This window comes from Coturnix japonica, chromosome 12 (genome assembly GCF_001577835.2).
Source record: "Coturnix japonica isolate 7356 chromosome 12, Coturnix japonica 2.1, whole genome shotgun sequence".
Lineage (NCBI taxonomy): Eukaryota > Metazoa > Chordata > Aves > Galliformes > Phasianidae > Coturnix > Coturnix japonica.
In genome coordinates this window covers 3,540,374-3,561,122 of record NC_029527.1, presented here as the reverse complement: position 1 = coordinate 3,561,122, position 20,749 = coordinate 3,540,374, and the positions used below count along the sequence as shown (strand labels likewise).

Here is a 20,749-nt window from a genome sequence, read left to right as displayed (position 1 = left end):
AAAAGAGTAAATATTTATGTGAAATGCTGTTGTAATGTGAGAATGTCCTAATGTAGGTATGAAGCAAATCAAAATTACCATTAAATAGTCATCACTGCATCAGTATAAAACCCGACTAGGATTCGGTTTTAAAATATTTCCTTTTGTGCAATTCTTTAATGCAGGGGTGTTTGGCTCTGGTGTGGTTTTTTTTCATTATCACACAGCAGTGACAACATTCATGTGAAAACAAAGTGTTTTATTTGCTGGGTAGCTCCTATTGTGTATTCCCTACCTGAAAATATTTTACTTTTATTATCTCAAAACACCATCCTCTGGGATACTTTAATAGAAAGCATGCCAAAAGTATCTCATGGGAGCAATCTTTCACTACAGAGAAATAAATGAAATTTCTCCTAGAGATATTTTTTCCCAACTTTAGTTTCAAGAAACACTATAGCACACAAGATCCTATCAACTCTCCTTTGAGGAAAGTGAAAGTAATCCTTTTATGCTGAACTCTAATGCAGTGGTGAGAAAGTATTGGTTTTATTTGTCAAAGCAAGGAAAGAGATAAAAATAAGCATCTGTCATTTTGAAGTAGAATAATTTGAAAAAGATCATAACAAAATCTTCTATGAAATGAAGTTTTTGTTTGCATTACAATTGCTAAGTTACTTCGGATGCTACTAATAATTACTCTGTGAAGTTAAATAATGCTTGAAATCTCCATTCTCCTGCTTGACTCACCTCCATAACAAAAACAGAACTTGTTTAGATTACGGTCAAAACTGTGATAATCAACATAATGTCCACATTACCTTGTAATATCTGCATCTGAATTTTAAATTAAATGTGCTGAATGGCTGTAGAATTATACTAAGCAAAACTATGCTGTTACTGAGGATTTTTGTACCCAATACTCACCATAGAATTTTCCTGTCTTCTTAATGTCTCTCTAGTGTTGAGGGTGAAGCTCCAAGTAGTGAAACTGGCACATCTTTGGACAGCCCATCCGCTTACCACCAAGGACCTATAACACACAGTTCAGCTATAAGTCCAGACCATTACGATCATTCAGCTTACGGGCTGTATTCTGTCTCCCCTGGACAACAAAGAACTCGGAGGCCAAAACTTCAGCACTCAACATCAATACTGCGAAAACAAGCAGAGGAAGAAGCTATTAAAAGGTCAAGATCACTTTCTGAGAGCTATGAACTCTCTTCAGACCTACAGGATAAGCAGGTATTTGAGCTTTTTTTACCTCATTTATGACAATGACATGTCTGTAAGCTGGAAAAAATCTTTTTTCAACTTCCGTTAGGATGCTGAAAACAGTTTGTTTTTTTTCCTGCAACCAACTTTGTTCAAAGTGAATGTTTCTGAATTCTTTTTAAATTGTGTTATGCCCTTCAAAGAAACACCTAAAGGATGTGTTAATACTGTAAAGTAAAATAAATGTAAAGTAAAAACTGCCTGGAATGGTGATTTGATGCTTGAGATTAATACTATTTGGAAGGATGTAACAGTGCAAGATGGTTCTCGAAGAAAATCAGAGATTTTGAAGTCTGGATATCTTTGTTGTTCCTGAAGGAAAGGAAGAGCCTGTTACTTGCTGGTATTCTGTCAAGACTATGAGGTGAGGTAAATTTGAGGTCTTCCCTAGTTTTTACTCAGCCATATACTCCCATATGCTTTACCAAGAACTACACAGAGGCTATGGGAGAGCCACAAAAATGATCCAAGGGATGGGACATCTCTCCTTTGCGGACAGGCTGAAAGAGCTGGGGCTGTGCAGACTGAAGAAGAAAAGGTTGTGAGGTGACCTCATAGCAGCCTATCAGTATCTGAAGGGGGACTACAGGAAAGATGGAGACAGGTTCTTTAGCAGGGTCTGTAGTGGCAGAACAAAGGGAAATGGCTTCTAGCTTTAAGAGGGTAGATTTAGGTTGGGTACAAGGAAAAAGTCTTTTACAGTGAGAGTAAAGAGGCATTGGAACAGATTGCCGGGTGAGGCTGGTGCAGGCCCTGAACAACCTGATCTAGCTGTGTATGTCCCTTTTCATTGTAGGGGAGTTGGACTAGTTGACCTTTAAAGGTCCCTTCCAACTCTAAGGATTCTATGATTCTGTTCTGTGATTCTGTCATTCAAAATCTTTGCTCTTGAAAAAGGCGTTGTTCTAAGACAGTCAGTCTCAAACTTTCCTTTTAAGCCTTATTCTAAATGTAGTTCTATTTCAAAGATATTTATTGCCATATAATTTCCTTATTTAGCATTTCAAATCAAGCCTGAAATAGCTGACGGTAAGCAAATATGTAAGATGCACTGGATTGCACTAGTGATTAATGACCAGTAGACCATATCTCAATTTATTTGATTTTTCTGTTAGAGATCTCTTGTCACACAAAGTTTATGTACTGTGGATCATTGTGGTATAGTGCATAGTCACTCCAAATTGTATGTTAACATGGGCAATATGAAATTCAGAATAATTCCATACGTAAGAAACATACAGAACTACTCTTGATTTTGGACTGCCTGTGGATAGTCAGTGAAATAATGGGGGCTAAGTCTCATGTACCATCTGTTTGTTGTTCTAAAATTTCAAGTTGGAGAAGCATATAATGTTTTTCCAGAGTGCCCTGGAAGAGCAGAACTTGAGCTCTGACTTAAAGATGAAGCCAATGTTTTAGATAAGTAGAAGTTTGGGTTTGCTTTTACGCTCACCAAATCCTGTAAATGTTGAGGAAATATCAAGTGCTTAATTCTTGATCTGTCTTATGACAGGTGTGCCATTAAATTAGACCTTGTGAGATCTGAAACATTACTGCCTTTTCCACCCTCGGCAGTCGTTTGTTAGGTGTTGCGTAAGAGGTTGATGCAGAGCATTAGGCTCACTAAAGAGGTGTCCTGCACTGAAGATATTCCACAGAGGGTAATTCTGTGTGTTCTTTTATGTCAGTTTGACAGAGAATGAGGACTGCAGATGTTATTTTGTATTTGTTCAGGGACTACTACGCAGTAAAAAGTGACAGCAGTATATAAAGAAAGCTTGATACCTAAGAGCTGTTTAATGCTCTTAAAAAGCTCTCAGTGAAATCTCAGAAGATACTTAAATTATTTAGGAAAATGTCCAAAGTGATACCTGAAGGCAACATAAATTTAAATGTGCTTTGAAAGGTGTGTTAAATATGCATTGAAATATATTAGAAGTATCAGTCATAAGTTTAGTAAATCATCGAGGCAAGCCCCAAAATACTCTCAATTAAAATTCCCACCAAAACTCCCTGATTTATGATAATCAGTTATGATATCGTTTTCTGTGTAAAACTGAATGACAGCAGCCTATTTGCAAGAATGAAGTCCAGGTTATTTATTTAATAGAAAATCAGGTCCCCATCATTTGTCTTGCAATTAGTTCAGGAAAACAGTTTCTTACAACTTATTTAAACACGTGACCTATTCTATGGGTAGAAATGGTAATGAATGTGTGACAACAGTAGCAGGATTGTGGTAGAAGGTCGTGGTCATGTTTTTACTTTCAGAGTTCTGTACAGGTAACTTCACAGCCTCATAATGTTCAACAAGTAACATAGCTTTCTCTGTAGGTGAAAGGCCAAATGTATTTTGAAAGCAAATAAGGATAAATTTTGAGAGGTGCTCATAATCCTGTCTCAGAGATCAGTCACAGCTTTGTGAATTTAGTTAAAAAGAAGTGTAAATATGGTCAGAAGAGCAGTTCCTTAGCAGTCATCCTGACCTGAGCACATCTGAGCACTTGTCCTCCTCAGTTATGCTGATAACTAAATGTTATGGTTTTTTGCATCTAGAACAAAACTAGACAAAACATCGGTGGTTTGTATTTAAAAACAAACCAAAATGTCAGTGATTTGCATTTAAAAACAGCCTAGCTGGAAAGATCATCTTTATGTGGCAAGGAATCAGGTACTGCTGAAGCTGCCAATAGTACCAAAAGAAATACTTCTTCAACTGTTCCTCAATGGCAGACACAATGGACCAGAGAATATTTCTATGAGCATTTAGTTCCTTCCTCAGTGTGTGGGGATGACACCTCTCTGCACATCAACATCTAAACTTAACAATTACTTGCAGAGGTCTCTGGCAGGGAGAGGTGTTGAGTGCATAAGCATGTACATGAGTAATTAAAGTGTTGTATGTCTAATGATAAAAGGGTACCTGGATTTATGAGAGAGAAGAAACGACTTTTGAAGAATTGAAGTAGTATGAAAATTGCATGAAAGCACTGTCAGAAAACTGGTCTTTGTGTGGGTACTAACTGTTCACTCTTCCATAGGTGGAAATGCTAGAACGGAAATATGGAGGCCGTCTCATAACTAGACATGCTGCTCGGACCATCCAAACGGCTTTTCGCCAGTATCAGATGAACAAAAATTTTGAGCGTCTTAGAAGTTCTATGTCTGAAAATCGTATGTCAAGGCGCATTGTACTGTCCAATATGAGAATGCAGTTTTCCTTTGAAGGACCTGAGAAAGTCCACAGCTCTTATTTTGAAGGAAAACAAGTTTCTGTTACAAATGATGGGTCAAAGCTGGGATCCCTAGTGCAATCTGAATGCAGTGACCTTGGAGAGTCAGCTACAATGAAGTCTCCAGCAACGTCTACTGACTTTGCTGATGCTATAACAGAGCTGGAGGATGCTTTCTCCAGGCAAGTGAAATCCCTCGCAGAGTCTATCGATGATGCACTGAATTGTCGCAGCCTACATTCTGATGAAGTCCAGACTCCAGATCAAGTCAGAAGTCGCGAAATGGAAAGGGATAGTTGTGCTCAAACTAAACCAATACACAACGTGGATCACAGGAAGCTTGATGAGATGACAGCTTCATATAGTGATGTTACATTGTATATTGATGAGGAAGAGTTATCTCCACCCCTTCCACTTTCCCAGTCAGTGGACAGACCATCCAGCACGGAATCTGATTTGAGGCTCCGGTCAGTGAACTCTTCACAAGAGTATTGGTCCATGACCCACAAAGATGATAAGATAGACACTGATACGAGCTGCAGGAGCACCCCTTCACTGGAATGTCAGGAACAGAGGATAAGGATGGATCACCTACCATTGCTAACTATTGAGCCACCCAGTGACAGCTCAGTGGACTTGAGCGATCGCTCAGAGAGAGGTTCATTAAAGAGACAAAATGCATATGATCGAGGAATCACTAGTCAACAAGGAAGCCCTAAACATATCCCTCACAGTATTCCTGCCAAGATTATATCCCGAGAGGAACAGGAGGCAAGACACAGGCCTAGGCCTATAGATAGTCATTTAGCTATTAATGGCACAGCAAACAGACAAAGCAAATCAGAGTCTGATTATTCTGATGGAGACAATGACAGCATCAACAGCACTTCCAACTCTAATGATACAATAAATTGCAGCTCAGAGTCTTCTTCTAGAGACAGCCTAAGGGAGCAAACCTTAAGCAAACAAACGTACCACAAAGAAACTCGTAACAGCTGGGATTCCCCTGCCTTCAGTAACGATATTATCAGGAAACGTCATTATAGAATCGGACTAAACCTTTTTAACAAGTAAGTACAGTGTTTCTTCCTCTTCATGGCCAAGGAACAAGGGATGTTTTACTTGAATCAGATAAGTAAAAATGTAGCCTGATACTGGCTGGAAAAAATAAGCCCAGTGTATTCATAGAGGTGCTAAAAGTAGTAACATACTTCGTATGCATACACATATATCTCTAAAAATCAGAGTAGGTAGTTGTTATTACAGACTACCTAGTCCAAATAACTAATTTCTCTGCTCATGTTAGCTGTTTGTGTTAGAGTACAAGCTGACATCTTCATCGTACTTCAGGATTTCTCTGTGAAAATACTGTAACTTCTGAAGAAGTAGGAAGTATTTCAGTGTGCTGCCACAGGCCACAGTTCACAGTTTATGACAGCCTGAGTGAGTTCAACCCTCCTTGTGGCTAGCAGTGCTGAGATTTGTGTTGTTTGATTTAATAGATCAGTGGCTCATTGTGTAATAATATGCTATAACATTGCAGGTAATTAAGTCTTTTGATGCCATCACCAAAGGTTATTATTAAGTATGGATAAGTCAGGTTTGGCTGTGAAAGCTTTCTTTTAAATTTCTTTTTTTGTTAAAAGTTAATAGGCCTTTCTTTGCAAGAGCTTTTAATCTTTTGGAAGCGGTCAAAGATCTTGGCAGTTTTTAGCGCTTTTGAAATAGGCCATGTAGGCTTTTTCAGAAGGTTTAAAAACATGTACGCTCTTAGCAGCAGGTGGGATGGGGATGTAGGTTCTGGAACTGGTTGGCTGACCTTTAAAATATTTGGGGTTTGTTTGTTTGTGCAAAAAAAAACCCAACCAAAACAGTAATTAAACCTTAAGTAGTCAATGATCAGTGAGCTGCAGACTTGATAACGTAGTCTTTTGAGTCAATTGCAAAATGATGTAAGGAAAAGAAAAGTGAATGGAAAAAGTGCTCAAACAGCATGTGGAGATGAATGAGAGCATTGGGAATTGTCAGGTGTCGCATATCATACTGTATCAGTAGGAGGCTGGAAGAGGAAAATAAATTTCAAGAATAGGGAAGAATAGAAACTATTCTTTGAAATACCTCTTGAGCTAAGTGATCTTGCTGTACAGACTTGAACAGGAAGAAGAAACACATTTATATATAAATACTGACTGTCTGAGAGATGACTTGAAATTCATAGAAATGAGTTCTAAAACAGAGCAATGTGCAGAACTCCAGGCAGCACCTCAGTGCGTGGTATTTTGCTGTGTGGTTGTTGCACTCCCTTACCCTGTTGTCTCTCATATTGATAACGAACTGAAGAGCCTCATTACCTTATGCTGAGTCACTTTGATTCTGTTGATAGCTCAGACAGTCCCCAGGTATCCCACATAACTTGTTTTTAATTACGGCTCTTCAGGTCCACAGAGATTGTGACGTTTCATTTATAGCCTTATTTTCCCTGTGTCCAATGTCAGGTATTAAACCATCATAGAGTATAATGGAGAGAGAGTCCTTAAACTCTTCTGAAAAGGTAATTGGGAAACTTCCAAAGCTTTATTCTTGAAAATGCTCAGAAGGATGCTCTCAAGAATCAGTGGGATTTGCAAGTTGCATATTTTGAGGTAAATTGAAGGGACAGAGATTGTGTTCAAGCACTTGGCAACCTGGCAGCTACCCCACATTTCATGTGAGAAGGGGGGGACGTGCCTGTGCACTCTGTCTTGTGTTGCCAACTGCTTCTGTTCCTGTCATGCCTACATGCACACCTGCAATGAAATGGGATACCTGCCTTAGTATATTCTCTGGTGCTCATGTCAGTGCTGCATAACCATGTGGATATCTCTTGATCATTCCTCATTCATGACACATTTGTGATTATTAAGTGAGGGAGGATTGCAAGTCTTGGTGATGAGATCTGAGAGGATGTGCTGGGTGTGCTCCACCCGGGCGGAAGGGCTGTGCACAGAACTGAAAGCAGCTTCCAGGCCACATAGTACAAGGAGGCAAGATTTTTCCAATTGTCTGCATGTACCAGAGGAAATTTGAGGGATGTATTTTCCAACAGGTTTGTGTTAATTTTGTTGCATCCTTGAAAGCTGCAAATTAAGATTCCCAAACCTTTGTTAACAAATAATCCTGTGATTTTTTTAATTTTTTTTTGCTACTTACTTAACTGAAATGCCAAAAATTTAGAAACTTTTAAGTGCCTAAATTGTAATAAAGACTTCTGCCTTGTTCACTAGGAATGTTATAAGAGTGGAGATTTATAACCCATGAAAAGTCACTCTCCTTGCCTCAAACTTTAACAGTTGCTTTATATTTTTTTCTGGCTTTCCTATCACAGTAATGTTTTCAGACAACAAAGTGCTGATTTTTACTCATTATCAGAGTAGCCAATTATGTGCAGAATAAATGTTGAGCACAACTGGTTCACGTGATCACTGGTTTATATGAAGACTTAGAGGCAGAAAGACTTCTGGAGAATGGAGAACCATGGACAGAGGAGAAAAGAAACATAGGTGATTCAAACATTTATTCCGGGAATTCTATCACTCGATGATAGAATTAATTCCAAGCAAGAACTTGGATCTTAACTTGGAAACTTTGTGTTAAGGAAATGGGCATATTTAAAAGAAGGTCTGTTGTATTCACTATACTAGAATATATGGTATCCCTAAAATAGAAAAATTTCTGTCAAAGAATCTGCAACTAAAATGCAGCTTCTGTAAGTCCTGGTATTTGTGAATGGTGGTAGTGATTTGACCCAGTCAATAGAGTGTCCAATTGTGTGTTGCCATTCATTGAGTTCCTAAAGGAAGGATTGCAGGTGCATGCTCAGAGTGCAGGGGCTCTGGGGAAGCTTGGCGAGGCCAGCTGTGTTGAATTAGGCCTTTTCTTCAACACAGTCTAAGAGGGATGCAGTCTGGGAGAAATTATGCTGGAAAACATCCCTCACTTGTGGGCAGAAGGAAAACACTACCTAGAAAGGTTTATTTTGCAGTCTCCAAACCCAGGCTATGCAAATTCAGCCTTTGAGACTGATTTGCTTATAAATAAGACTTCAAGAAGGCTTTTGACTGCTGCTTAAAAAAAAAAAAAAAAGCTGTGATTTTATTCTCATGCTTGTTTTGACTGCAGTCTGGGAATGCCAGATTTGCCAGTTATTGCAGCCCAATCTGGTAGGATACTCAGGTTCCATTCTGCTACTCTAGTGCACTGATGGTTCTAACATTAAAATAGGGGCAGCATGGTTTAACCTCAGCAGTGTCAGGAAACACATCCTACCTTTGGGTCAACTTTGCAGTCAGTAGTTAGCAGATGCTATGCACATGTAGGAAGCAGTGTATTGCTAGAAGATTCTCTTCCCTTGTGCCGCCATTACGGTGTCACTACCCGGCTCCCTGCCAGTTGTCTATGTCCACAGATGGAAAACTGCTCCCTTTGTGCCTCCAGTGCATTACAGCTCACTGTTCTGAAGTTTTCTGCAGCTTCCTTTGGAACATGCTAATATCAAGATGCCGCTCCTCCTCTGTTCTTTCAAAGGATTTATAAAATGGTGTGAGTGTTTGTATCACGGGTGATCACCTTTGGAGCTGTAATCCTTGACAGCCCTACTGGCTTTGTTTTTTACTTGATTGGGGGTGATTTTATTTAAAATTAAAACGTTATGAATGTGATTTGAATATTAATTCCAGGAGTAGTCGCTTTTAAGAACGTCTAGATTCCTTGGAATATTTACTGAAGTATTTATTTTACTAGGCAGATCCAAGAAGATTTTGTTAAGTGTTGGCAGCATGATACCACCCAAAGAAATGGCAAATTCTGGATTGCAGGGAAATTCCTGCTGAAAATCTGAGATACAAATATGTGGCCTTAGTGAGGAGGCACATCTGTCATTTACTTCTCTGTAGATCTGTATTTGTTGAATGGAGTTGTGTGTCATTTACATGTAGGTAGAGGTGGAATGTTATTTTGGTATCTTAAGTACTGTGACATTCAGAAAGTACTGCAAACCTTTTCTCCATTTAAAATCCTTAAAAAATGTCAGATTTTATTAGGAGGAAAATATAGAAAAAGCTCTACAATAAGCTATCAATTTAAACATTGTAGTAACTCTACTAATAGTTGTGCATCTCTTTGTATGGAAAGCACATCTAATGAATTTCACTTAAGATACCATTCAGCTTTCTGATGTCTGACCTGAAAACACGTATTGTCGGACTTGTCCCCCTGTGCATTATAAGCTGTAGGGTTACTTGGAAGTATTTTTAATGATGTTAGAATTTGTTAATAAAGATTAAGTGAGAGGAGGAAGGTTGAATGAAACTGACTTGATATTCTTTTTCCTTAGAACTATTTCATTTAGCCAGCTGATTTATAACATCTTTGCAAAATTTATCTTTCTGTGGTTATTTTGGAAAGATTCTGTAGAAAAACGGAGACGGGAGGATTGTTTAGGACTTTGCAACAGAGCTATTTGCCATCCTCTTGTATATGCTGAAAGGGACTTTCCTGTTGTTGTGACATCTGGGCTGCAGATTATTCAGCCACAAACAATTCCAACAAAAATTAAAATCAAAGCTCTGCGTGTCGCTTGTCCTCTGCCATGCTGAGGGCTCAGTAAGAAGAAAAGAATGTTTTTAGAATGACTCCCATTATTTCTAAAAATGTTTAGCCCTAAGTGGGAACACCCAAAGAAAAAAAAAGCTGTGTTGTTTTGCTCTCTGTGTGATTTATCTTCTGTCCCTGAGGATGGTTATTTTTCCCCTCCTTTTGTTCCACGATGGGTGCTTTGATTAGCATACAGCATCATGCCCAAAAAAACAGCTGAAATGTGTAACTAAGAATTGAACCAATAGTATACTTAAGCACACTAGTTTCACATATGGGCATAAGGATAATTCCCATTTATTGTCATTTGAAAGGAGTATAACCTTTACCAGATGCTGAAAACAAATCTGTCTTTTGAAATGCTACATTAAGAGCAGTAGTAACTGTGCAAATGTCCCTGGAACAGTGAAAGAGCCATTACCTCATCTTCCACCAGCTCCGCCTGCCCTTAAACATTCTGGGCACACATCTCCCTGCTGCTGCTACGTGCCAGGAATCGCTAACCAGTTTGCTGAACACAATGCCTGCCTGCGTGCTCGGGATGCCGCCCTGTATTAAAAAATGACCCTGTGCCTGGGGGAGCTCGATTGGTGAACTGCTCCCAGCTGAGCGTCTGAGGTGACTCTGCATGCCAGAATTTTAATTCATTCTTCCCCTCGCCCAAATCCCAAGTGAACACATTTTGAGAATGAAAAATGCGGGCAGCTGCTTGCGCAGGCACACAGAGGCAGCTGGAATAGCAAACTGCATATAGGAACCTTTGGAAAGAGGTCTAAGAAATAGAGAAGGGGGGCAAACTCTTACCTCCTTTCTAACGATGCACGACTGCCTTCTGATATGCAGTTTGCATCTGCACAATAAAAAGCTGAAAATTCTCTGAACTGTGTTTCTGCATTGCCAATTTAAAAGGCAGCCTTTTAAAAATAAAGGTGACTTAATGTTTCCTGTTTGCAGTCAACAGAACTACAAAAATCAGTGCTGAAGTTCTTGTGTTACACGTAGCTGGGGTGTGAGGGTACAGAAAGAGAATTTAGGGCAGGGACACTGGAAACATTAAGGCAGGGGCTGTTCCTCAATTTCAAGGGTGCAGTCATTGTAATGTCTCATTCCTTGATGTCTCATTTCACAGTTGCATAAACACAAAAGCAATACTCAATCCTGGCAGAGTATTAAGAGAACCAGCAGGTTTTTCATCTGCCGTGTTTCAAAGCAGAGTGTGTTTTGTTCTGGCTGCTGGAAACTTTTCCCTACGCTTTGGGAAATGCAGAGATGCAGCGGGTTCAGACGTGGTGAGAAAATCCTCATGTGGTGTTTCTGGTTCTTTTATTTCTCTAAAATATTTCCCTCCTTCTTGTGAGGAAAGGAAAAGTAAAAAAGCAAAGCAAAACAAAACAGACGTGGCACTGCCAAGAGAAGGAATAATGAGGAGCCAGAGAATCTGCTGTAGTGTGATGACTCAGGATTGTTATTGCTAGCCAGGGCTTGTCCAGCTACTGCACTGCAACTGCCTGGGATGTGCCTGTGGTTCTCTTCACTGTGCAAACTGCTTTGCTCCTTGAGACTGATGCTTCTCATATGGGAAAACCCTATTTCTCCAATAGTTTTAAATTCTAGTCTTTCCCTTCATTGGAATAACCCAGACTTAATCTGCTTGGACCCTTTAGCTGACTTTCATATACCCTGCACTTTGTACAGATTTGTAATCAATTCTAATTCAGGTGATAATTTTCAGACAAGCCTAAACATTCAGTAAAAGTAATGATGTGAAATGTCTCAGTTCCTAGCACTTTGCTAGGAAATGGTCACATAAAGAAACCATCAGATGGAAAGTAATTGTAGAATTGTTTAACTACTTATTTTCTGAAAACAAACATTCACTAAGTTTCCTGTCTTTATTCTGCTCCCAAATGAAATCAAAGTGGTCACTGAGATCACTTCCTAGGGAATTATTTTGTTATTGTCAGGAGTACAAATTAGCTTTCACTGAATGTATGTTAGTCCAGGTAATTCGGTGTAATCTGTACCTGTCTGCTGGTAGTTTTTTGGTTTGGTCTTGAATGAAAGAGGTGAAGTGATTGAGAAGAGTAATATTTCATAATTTGATGGGGAGAAATCTTTTACAGTACGGGAGAACCTGTAGGGTTCCTGCCCAAGTAATGTGGATAACTGCCTTTCTGATTTCATGAAGGAAAAAAAGAGAAGCTATGAGAAAAGTACAGTTCTTTATTTACTTTTTGACCAACAGACTCTTCTTAAGGTAACCAGAAGATGCAGGATACATCTGATTCCTCTTTCTCTTCATTGGCCAGTTGTGTAATGTGAGGAAGACTCCATCCATTTCTCTAGTTTTTTTCCTATTGATCTCATTTTTGCTTTGCTGCATGGTTGAGTGAACTTTGAGAAATTGTCTTGGTATTAATGTTGGTAGTATTTTAAGTACATAGTTTTTCTTCTCTCTCAGAAGGTGTGAGATGGGCTCAGTGCTTCTCTTAGTCACTGCAGCAGCAGTAGAGCATTCAACACAAGTGAAGAAATAGAGCCATGGGAACAAAATGTCTGCTAAGCAGGAGGATGTTCAGTCAGCTTGTTACTCCCACAGCTGCAAATTTAAAAAAGCACTGATTTATTAAATGTAACCAAAAAAAGCCTTAGATTCTATCCATTGAAAGAGCCATCCTTGGATTTTAGTTAGAAGCTAATGCTTAGTATTTGAGAACTTTAAGTATCTTCAGGACAGTGTCTCTAGTATTAAACCAGCATTAAAGACGAGGAAGATTTTTTTTTTCTTTTTTTTTTTCCCTAACAGAGGGCTGCCATTGAAGCTGCATTAAATTCTCTCCCTGCAGCATGAAAAGATTGAACAGTGGCTGATCAGTATGTCTGTGGTTATTTCCACTGTGTGAATAAAAACTTAGTTTACCTCGGAAGGTACTTTTGGCATTGCTAGATATTAGGTAGTTAGACTTGGGCAAGTTGTTTTCTGTGCTCATTTGTTTCTTAATGCTTCCAGTTTGCAGCTCTGTTCTCTGAGTGTTTAAAAGGAAATGAAAGATTTAGTGTGGTTTGGGATGCTTCTAAGCTTATGTATTTTACAAGTCAAAAATAAGGAAGGCTTTATACACCTTTGCACAGTGGTTTCGTTGAGTTGTTCTTTCAGGCATAGTTTCTTAATCATGAAAGACTCTTAGCAGTAACCATATAGAAGGATATACTCTCAGTTCTCATTGGTCAGAAGTGGTTCATGTCATTCACTCCTGAGGGTGGACACTATATTATAATTCCTTGCAAAATAAAGATGGTGGTAGAATTACTGATTCTGTAAAGACATTCCTTTACTGTCTTGAAGAGAACTTATGTTTATGTGTTGTTCCATGCTGCTGGAAAGTGCACTGCATAATGCATGCTGTGAGGGGAGTCTTGCATCACTTTGTAAGCAGAATTTGTCTTTATAAGAATTATATTTATTGCCAGAAATCGCTTCATTTCCCAACTCTCCTCCCCAACAAACAGTTTAACGTTCTTCTGTTACTTTCCGAGTTTTTGGGGGCTTGTCTTTTGCTCTGACAAGTGCTGTGACTTTCACTCCTGAAGCTAACATGTAAAGCTTCTCTTTGGAAAAGGGAATGGAAGAGGAAATGTGTAAAAGCATGTAAAGGTCTGTTTCAAAGTTAGTAAGCTATTAACAGCAAACAGTGTGCTCTGTGGCATTTACATTTACCCTGAATCTATATGAGCCCATAGCAATGTTTGTGAGAAGTGATAGTAAAACTGCTACAAAGTTTTAGTCAGGTGCCTTCAGTATAAAAAAAAATAATAAACATTGTTTTGTCTTCTCATTTCTCTCCTCAGAAAACCTGAAAAAGGAGTCCAGTACCTAATTGAGCGAGGTTTCGTGCCTGACACTCCAGTTGGAGTTGCTCACTTTCTCCTGCAGAGAAAAGGTCTCAGCAGACAAATGATTGGAGAATTTCTGGGAAATCGACAAAAACAGTTCAACCGAGATGTGTTGGAGTGAGTATTGTATGTAGGGAGGACTGAACATATTTTAGTCCACAATAAGATGTTTCATCAGGGTAGAGGAAGTTTTGTGCTGCATGTTTCTACATCTCTCTGGATGTTGTTCTGAGGGAGGGAGGAGGAAACCAGATTCTAAGGTTTAGACAGTGACACCTCCCTCTAGAGCATAGAATGATAATAATGTACTGAACAAAACAAAATAATACTGTATGCTACATAAGGCTGCATCAGTAACAGAAGATAAAAATAATTATTACAGACAAATGGCCTAAGTGTTAGATTAACCGGGATTTTAGTGTGCGCAGACATACGCTGACAAGTTCTGTGCAAACTGTTCATTTTCAAAAGATTAGATAAACAAAATCTGTTTGTATTGTTTAAAAAAAGAAAAGCTGAATGAGAAAACTAAGCTTGAGCAGTTTGGTCATTAATTTCCATCTGTATATACAGAGTAGAGTGAAAATAATAATTAAAAAAGAATTTTAAAAGTTGACTTATTTGAAGAGTGTTCATTTAAAATGTATATTCTTACCTGGAAAGCCTACATGGCCAAGATGTCCCGCAGTGTCTAAAGTCCTTTTGATCACATTCTCTTCATCACCATTATTATGATATTGATATCAAAGGGTATCATTTTGTTAACTACTGTTAACAAAAATTCATCAGATTTGACAAGCGCACCAAGACTTATTACCTCTACTATTTCACTTGCTGTGGATGTAAACAAATAATTTGTTACCCCTCCCCTTCTTTTTGGCATTCCATGGGGACTAGAAAAGTCTTGTTTGCTATTTTGAAATATTTACAGAATCTTAACTGATTCCAGTTAAGAATGGTGTACCTGCTGTCTCTGTAGTTCATATTACTAAGATTAAGTCCCCTTCCTGTTACGCTGCTGGCCAGCATTTTTCTGGAGGTTCTTGTCTGTTCTAATTACTACAGTTGGACTCCAGCTTGCCTGCACGTGTGCCATTCATCTTTGGTGGAGAAAAGAGGTTTTTAGGTGTTAGAGAGCTTACAATAGGTGGGAAAAAATGTGAACATTACTGCAGAATTGATAAGAGGTTTTTAGGTGTGGATTGCAAGGGGTGTGAGAAATACCAGGCTTGTTTGCTTCCCTGTGCTTCAGCGTAAAAGAAAAAATATGAAGTGAATAAATTGTTTTAGTATGAATCTACAGTAGCTACAATATTATTAGAAAAAACAATGTGAGCTACTCTAATTTGTCACTGTATAGCTATACATTTAAGAAAAGGCTTTTAAAAACAGCTTGTGATTGCTTTCTGTGGTTCCTGCACTACAGTGCTATTACTTGCAGTGATTCATGTCTGGTTATTTAAAAACTAAAAGCAAAGTTTAACCAAAGGAAATTCATAAGCCTGTGATTTTATAGCAGTCTTTAAACAAAGTGTTGGAATGACACAGTTCACACTGTTGATTAACTGGTTCTTTTTTATTTGTTGTCAGCACTGTATTTTCAGAGCAAGGAAGTAATTATTTTTCTGTAAATGTTACCTGAAAGACATGGAAAATGATGGGGAGATGAGAATTAAAGCAATAGTAGATGTGTATTAAGATTAGTTTTTTTTCTCAGTATACAAGAACATTCCTAGACATAACCATTTGGTACAGATGATTGCACTAGCTGCAAAATTTGATACTTCGAAAAATATAAACTCCTTGTTGTAGGCACTGGGTAATAATAATTGGTTGACCAGGAAGCATAAACCCAATAATAATTCCTGATATTCCTGAGAATGACATGTTGCTTTGATTAGTCAGACATTTGTCACTCTAGAAACTCTACTGCTAAATAAAAAAAGATAAAATAAAATAAAAAATACCCAACCACAAATAAGAGCCTCCTTACACATACACTTTCTTATTGATCTGTTCTTTGCAATCCTTCCTTCATAATTCACCTACAGTTATTGCAGTTGCTGCTGAGGGGTTTCAAACAACTCCATAAAATGTGAAAAGGCTTTTTGGTCTCAAAATCTTACCTACAGTGCTGTACTGCTGGAAATTAAATAACCCAGTGGCTTTTGTTTTTATCCCAGTTGTGTTGTGGACGAGATGGACTTCTCAACAATGGAACTGGATGAAGCACTCAGGAAATTTCAGGCTCATATCCGTGTTCAAGGAGAAGCCCAGAAAGTAGAACGGCTCATTGAAGCTTTTAGGTATAACACTGAAATAAATTATTCAGTCACGTGGAACTTGCTATTGTCTAACTGTCAGACTGGAGAACTGGGGAAATTGAGTCTAAGTTATTTTCCTGCTTATTTGCACTGTCCTTGTGAGCCAAGTACAGTCTCAAATACAGCATATTGCTTGTGGTAGTTTCAGTAAGTATGAAAATAAGAAGTTCTATATGCTACTGCTGTTCATGTAACTTATTTGCAGTAATGAAGAAGGCTCTGCATCAGTTAAAAAGAAATGCAAGTTATTTTTTAATATCTCTATCAATATAATTGCATATAATATTTGCATTTTATATGAGTAAAATTATATGTTTGTTTACTTTTTAGAGTCTATTTGCTTTTATCCTTTTGTTAAGCATTTTAATAAGAGCAGAATAAAGAGCATTAATTTATTAATGCTGGGCAGATGCAAACCAGCAGCAAGCTAAAATCAGTGCTGTGTTCTAAACTGGTATCAGTGAAAATAAAAAAAGCTGAAGTTAGTGGAGCTCAGGATCCATACTGAGAAGTTAAAAAGGCAGTAAAAGCCAAAAGCCTTCCGTTATTCTAGGACAGGAGTATAAAAATGTGGGAATGAAAAACAAAATGTTTGTATAGAACGTGAGTAATTGCACAGCCTCTGGAACATAGCAATTGGTTTATGTGGTGAAATTATATTAATTCATAGCACTGAAAGCTTTCCTCTCTCTCCTTTTTTATAGCCAACGTTACTGCATCTGCAATCCAGGAGTTGTGAGGCAGTTCAGGAATCCTGACACCATCTTCATTCTAGCTTTTGCCATTATACTGCTGAACACAGATATGTACAGCCCAAATGTGAAACCGGAACGGAAAATGAAGCTAGAAGATTTTGTCAAGAACCTCAGGGGTAAGCCAGCTCTGACCATGGGGCTTGTTCCTGCTGATATCTCCTGCCTTCTAAAATCCCCATCGCTTGTGAAGGTTTTAGATATTTTTGCAGTACTGAAAGCAGAACAAAACATACAGCATTTTGTCACTTTTGTCTTTCTTGAGGAGATGTATTGGCAGCCCTTTTATTGTTATTTCTTTCAGTGTAGCTGAAAAGTTACTGTTACCATGTATCCAGAACTATCCGGTGCCTCAAACTTTTAAATGCAATTGAAGTTTGCCACACTTAAACCCTTCACAAAGTCCAAGGACAACCCATAAAGATAGCAACTTCTGTGCACACTTCTGACTGTGAAGTAATAGGTTACTGCTTTAAAACTAGTGTGAAAAAATAAATATGCATGTCCCTGTCCCAAAGATGGTAGCTTTCAGTCACTTACTGAAATCAGACTCTTTCCAATGCTGTTAAAAATGCTTGACCAAGCTTTCAACTTCCAGGCATTTGTTGGGATGCTTGTATGCTGATGACAGTCACGCTGTACTGAACAGTGGCATTGTAAATAGGCTGTTCTGTTGATCTGTTTTTTCCAGGCTAAATTAATTACTTTTACAATTATACAGGAAATGCTGGTTAAATTAATTTTACATGTTATTCATAAGGTTGTCTTGTAGAAATGAATCTGTGAGCAATGTTGGCTAATACTGGGGCAGTATTTCTTTAAAGAGAAAAAATAATTTGCATTGAAAATTAGACTTTTTAGGGATTAGTTTTAGATTAATTATTGAAAAATAGAAAAATAAACCTAATAGTTTGATTTTGATCAATGCCTTGTTGTATGGAGATAGCAAGCATATGAGCAAAACTCAGTGCTTCACTACACAACTACATGACTGAGGCCATGTGGGTAAGGTGGGCCCAAGAACAGCATGGGAAATGTCCAACAGCTATGAATCAAAACCAACTGATCATAAAACTGTTGGTTTCTGTAGGTGTGGATGATGGTGAAGATATCCCTCGAGAAATGCTGATTGGGATTTATGAGCGGATCCGCAAGCGGGAACTGAAGACAAATGAGGACCATGTGTCCCAAGTCCAGAAGGTTGAAAAGCTCATAGTAGGAAAGAAACCTGTAAGTCTTTGCCCAGAATGTAAATTACTACATATTAAGGAGATGCAGGGCAATGCACAGCATAGGAGAATACGTAATTACATTGCTCAGATGTATAATTTGGTTATTAAAAAGCAGAAAGCTGAAACTGTCAAAATAATAAATTATTATAAGATTGTCTTTTATTTTAGAGTATTCACAGTGCAGATGAATCTGTTTTAGTCTGATACTTGTGAATAATGATATTCCAAATCATAAATATGATTTAAGATATTTTTCCAACATTTTCTCTCAATAAAATGTGATGTTATAGAGAATCATATTACAACATTTATGCTGTCAGTTATGACTCCAGAATTTACAAAGGGTAGCAGAGAACTTCTATTCATATCCATGTTTTTCTGAGCTTTGCAGCTAGCTCAGTGAGCTGGTATTTGTAAAAGGAGATCATGTCATTTTGTCAGAGAACTTAATCTGGAAATGGGGTCCAAGGAATTCTAATGCTGGTTTTGAATATCCTGAGATACCTCATGCTTTGCTGAGAGGAGAAACAATGCTACAAGGAAGTCCAAGGATCAAGGATCTTCTACTGAGATTCTTTTTTAACTGTGTGAAAGAAAACATAGGAAATAGCCAGTAGTCTTTATTGATAGAAATATTTGTTTTTACTTTATAGGCATTTAGTCATAGTAAGACCGTGACATACTTACTTGATATGATACAGTACTGTGTTTCTCTGAAGTTTAATGAACTTGTATATGTCTTTCTACTGTAGATTGGATCTCTGCATCATGGACTTGGTTGTGTAGGTATTTTTCTTGCATTCATTCAAAGTTTGTAGTTGTTTTAAGTGGTGGTGATGCACTCTTACATTTTAGCATTTTCAAAAATTGGGCTTCTACCAAGCAAATATTTTCCTGTTGTTGTATATATATAAGATATAAATGTGAAATATGTCCAGTTACCAAAGAATATTCTCTACTTGAAAGTTTAAAGGGTTACTTTTAATATTGTTAACAAAGCATAATCTTTTGCATTTGAAAGAAGCATATCTCACTCACTATCTCCTTTGGAGACAGGTTCAGCAGGCATTTCCAATAAAAAATGGAATATAATTCTTGGTTTTGTTGCTGGCATGAGAAAATGAACCATCCTGAAAATGCATTTAATATCCTCATGTCACCTTTTCCTTGGTATCAGAGAATGAAAAAACTGACCTCAGTGGCTGACAGAAAGTAATCTACAGTGTTACTGAATTTGTCATCTCACAAAAGTTCGTTTTACATATTGATATGTAAAAATGATCAGGAAAGCAAATATAATTTGCTATGAGCTTTATCTTGAGTTTTGTTAAAGTTTTATTGTTTCACAAAGTAAGACTCTTCCCCTAACAAGCCAGCCACTGGCATCCAAATGCAGGCTGTTAGAATTGATACAAGAATATTGTCAAAGTTTGTAGGATATAATTTTTTGTTGTTGTTGTTTTGTTCCTACTTTGCTAAAAAAAGTGTAATGATCCTAGAGGTAAAAGACATTTGATTTATTCATAAAAGACTCCGGGTATGAAAGGTCATCTTTATTGACCTAATATTGCTATAGTAACCATGAACTTTTGTATTACCATAGGTCCTCTCCCTACCCCACCGAAGGCTCGTTTGCTACTGTAGACTCTTTGAAGTACCTGATCCGAATAAACCTCAGAAGCTTGGGTTGCACCAGCGAGAAATATTTTTATTTAATGACCTTCTTGTGGTATGTATTTTCAGTTTCAGGGGGTCTTGTTTTGTTTTGTTTTGTAAGATTACCTTTGCAAATGAAAAGATTCAGAGAGGACTGGTTTTCCTTTTTACTCACCATTAAACCTGATTGTATTACAAGACTTATTCCGTTCACGTGCTTAACACGGAAACAAACTTTTGCCTGTTATTCTCATAGGAGTGTAGGAGTAAGGACTATGATGTGGGAGGCCTCTACTGAACTATCACCGGGTTGTTCATAGCATTTTTACCTATTGCTTATAAAAACTAACAGATTTTTTTTCTGGAGAACTTTGGGGGACAAATGGCTTTTTTCTCCTTTTCAGCCTATGCTATAACTACCTCTGGGGTTGGAAAGACTTCTAGTGTGGTATTCAGAAATGCCTGCCTCTATGAAGTCAGCAGCAATAAGTGCATGCACATTCCTGGAAATAAATATCTTTTATTCTGAACTCCAGCAATCTCAGAATGATTAATATTTTAATTTTCTTAGTTTTCTTCACTATATATAAACTATTTTTAAATGGAAGCCTTTTACTGGTTATTGCACTTGAGCATAAGAAAGTACTTAAATACAATAGCTCTTCTTATAAAAACAGAAATAAACCCTAGCTTAACTATATCTCTAAGGAATGTCTCCCTTCAATAAATAATGAATTCCAGTTACTTGCAGAAAAACAAGATCATGTATCACT

At 37.8% G+C, this 20,749-nt stretch overlaps 1 protein-coding gene across 15 annotated transcripts in view; it reads left to right on the top strand.

Annotated features, from left to right (window-relative positions):
* IQSEC1 (IQ motif and Sec7 domain ArfGEF 1) overlaps nucleotides 1-20,749 on the top strand; it is a 248,336-nt gene that overhangs the window by 209,902 nt on the left and 17,685 nt on the right. For all 15 annotated transcript variants that reach the window (XM_032447348.1, XM_015874694.2, XM_032447347.1 and 12 more), the window contains 8 exons: nucleotides 942-1,224; nucleotides 4,296-5,557; nucleotides 13,968-14,129; nucleotides 16,196-16,318; nucleotides 17,041-17,207; nucleotides 18,179-18,318; nucleotides 19,073-19,102; nucleotides 19,924-20,049. In XM_032447348.1, coding sequence (XP_032303239.1) covers nucleotides 942-1,224; nucleotides 4,296-5,557; nucleotides 13,968-14,129; nucleotides 16,196-16,318; nucleotides 17,041-17,207; nucleotides 18,179-18,318; nucleotides 19,073-19,102; nucleotides 19,924-20,049 — 2,293 coding nt within the window. The remainder of the gene's footprint in view (nucleotides 1-941; nucleotides 1,225-4,295; nucleotides 5,558-13,967; nucleotides 14,130-16,195; nucleotides 16,319-17,040; nucleotides 17,208-18,178; nucleotides 18,319-19,072; nucleotides 19,103-19,923; nucleotides 20,050-20,749) is intronic.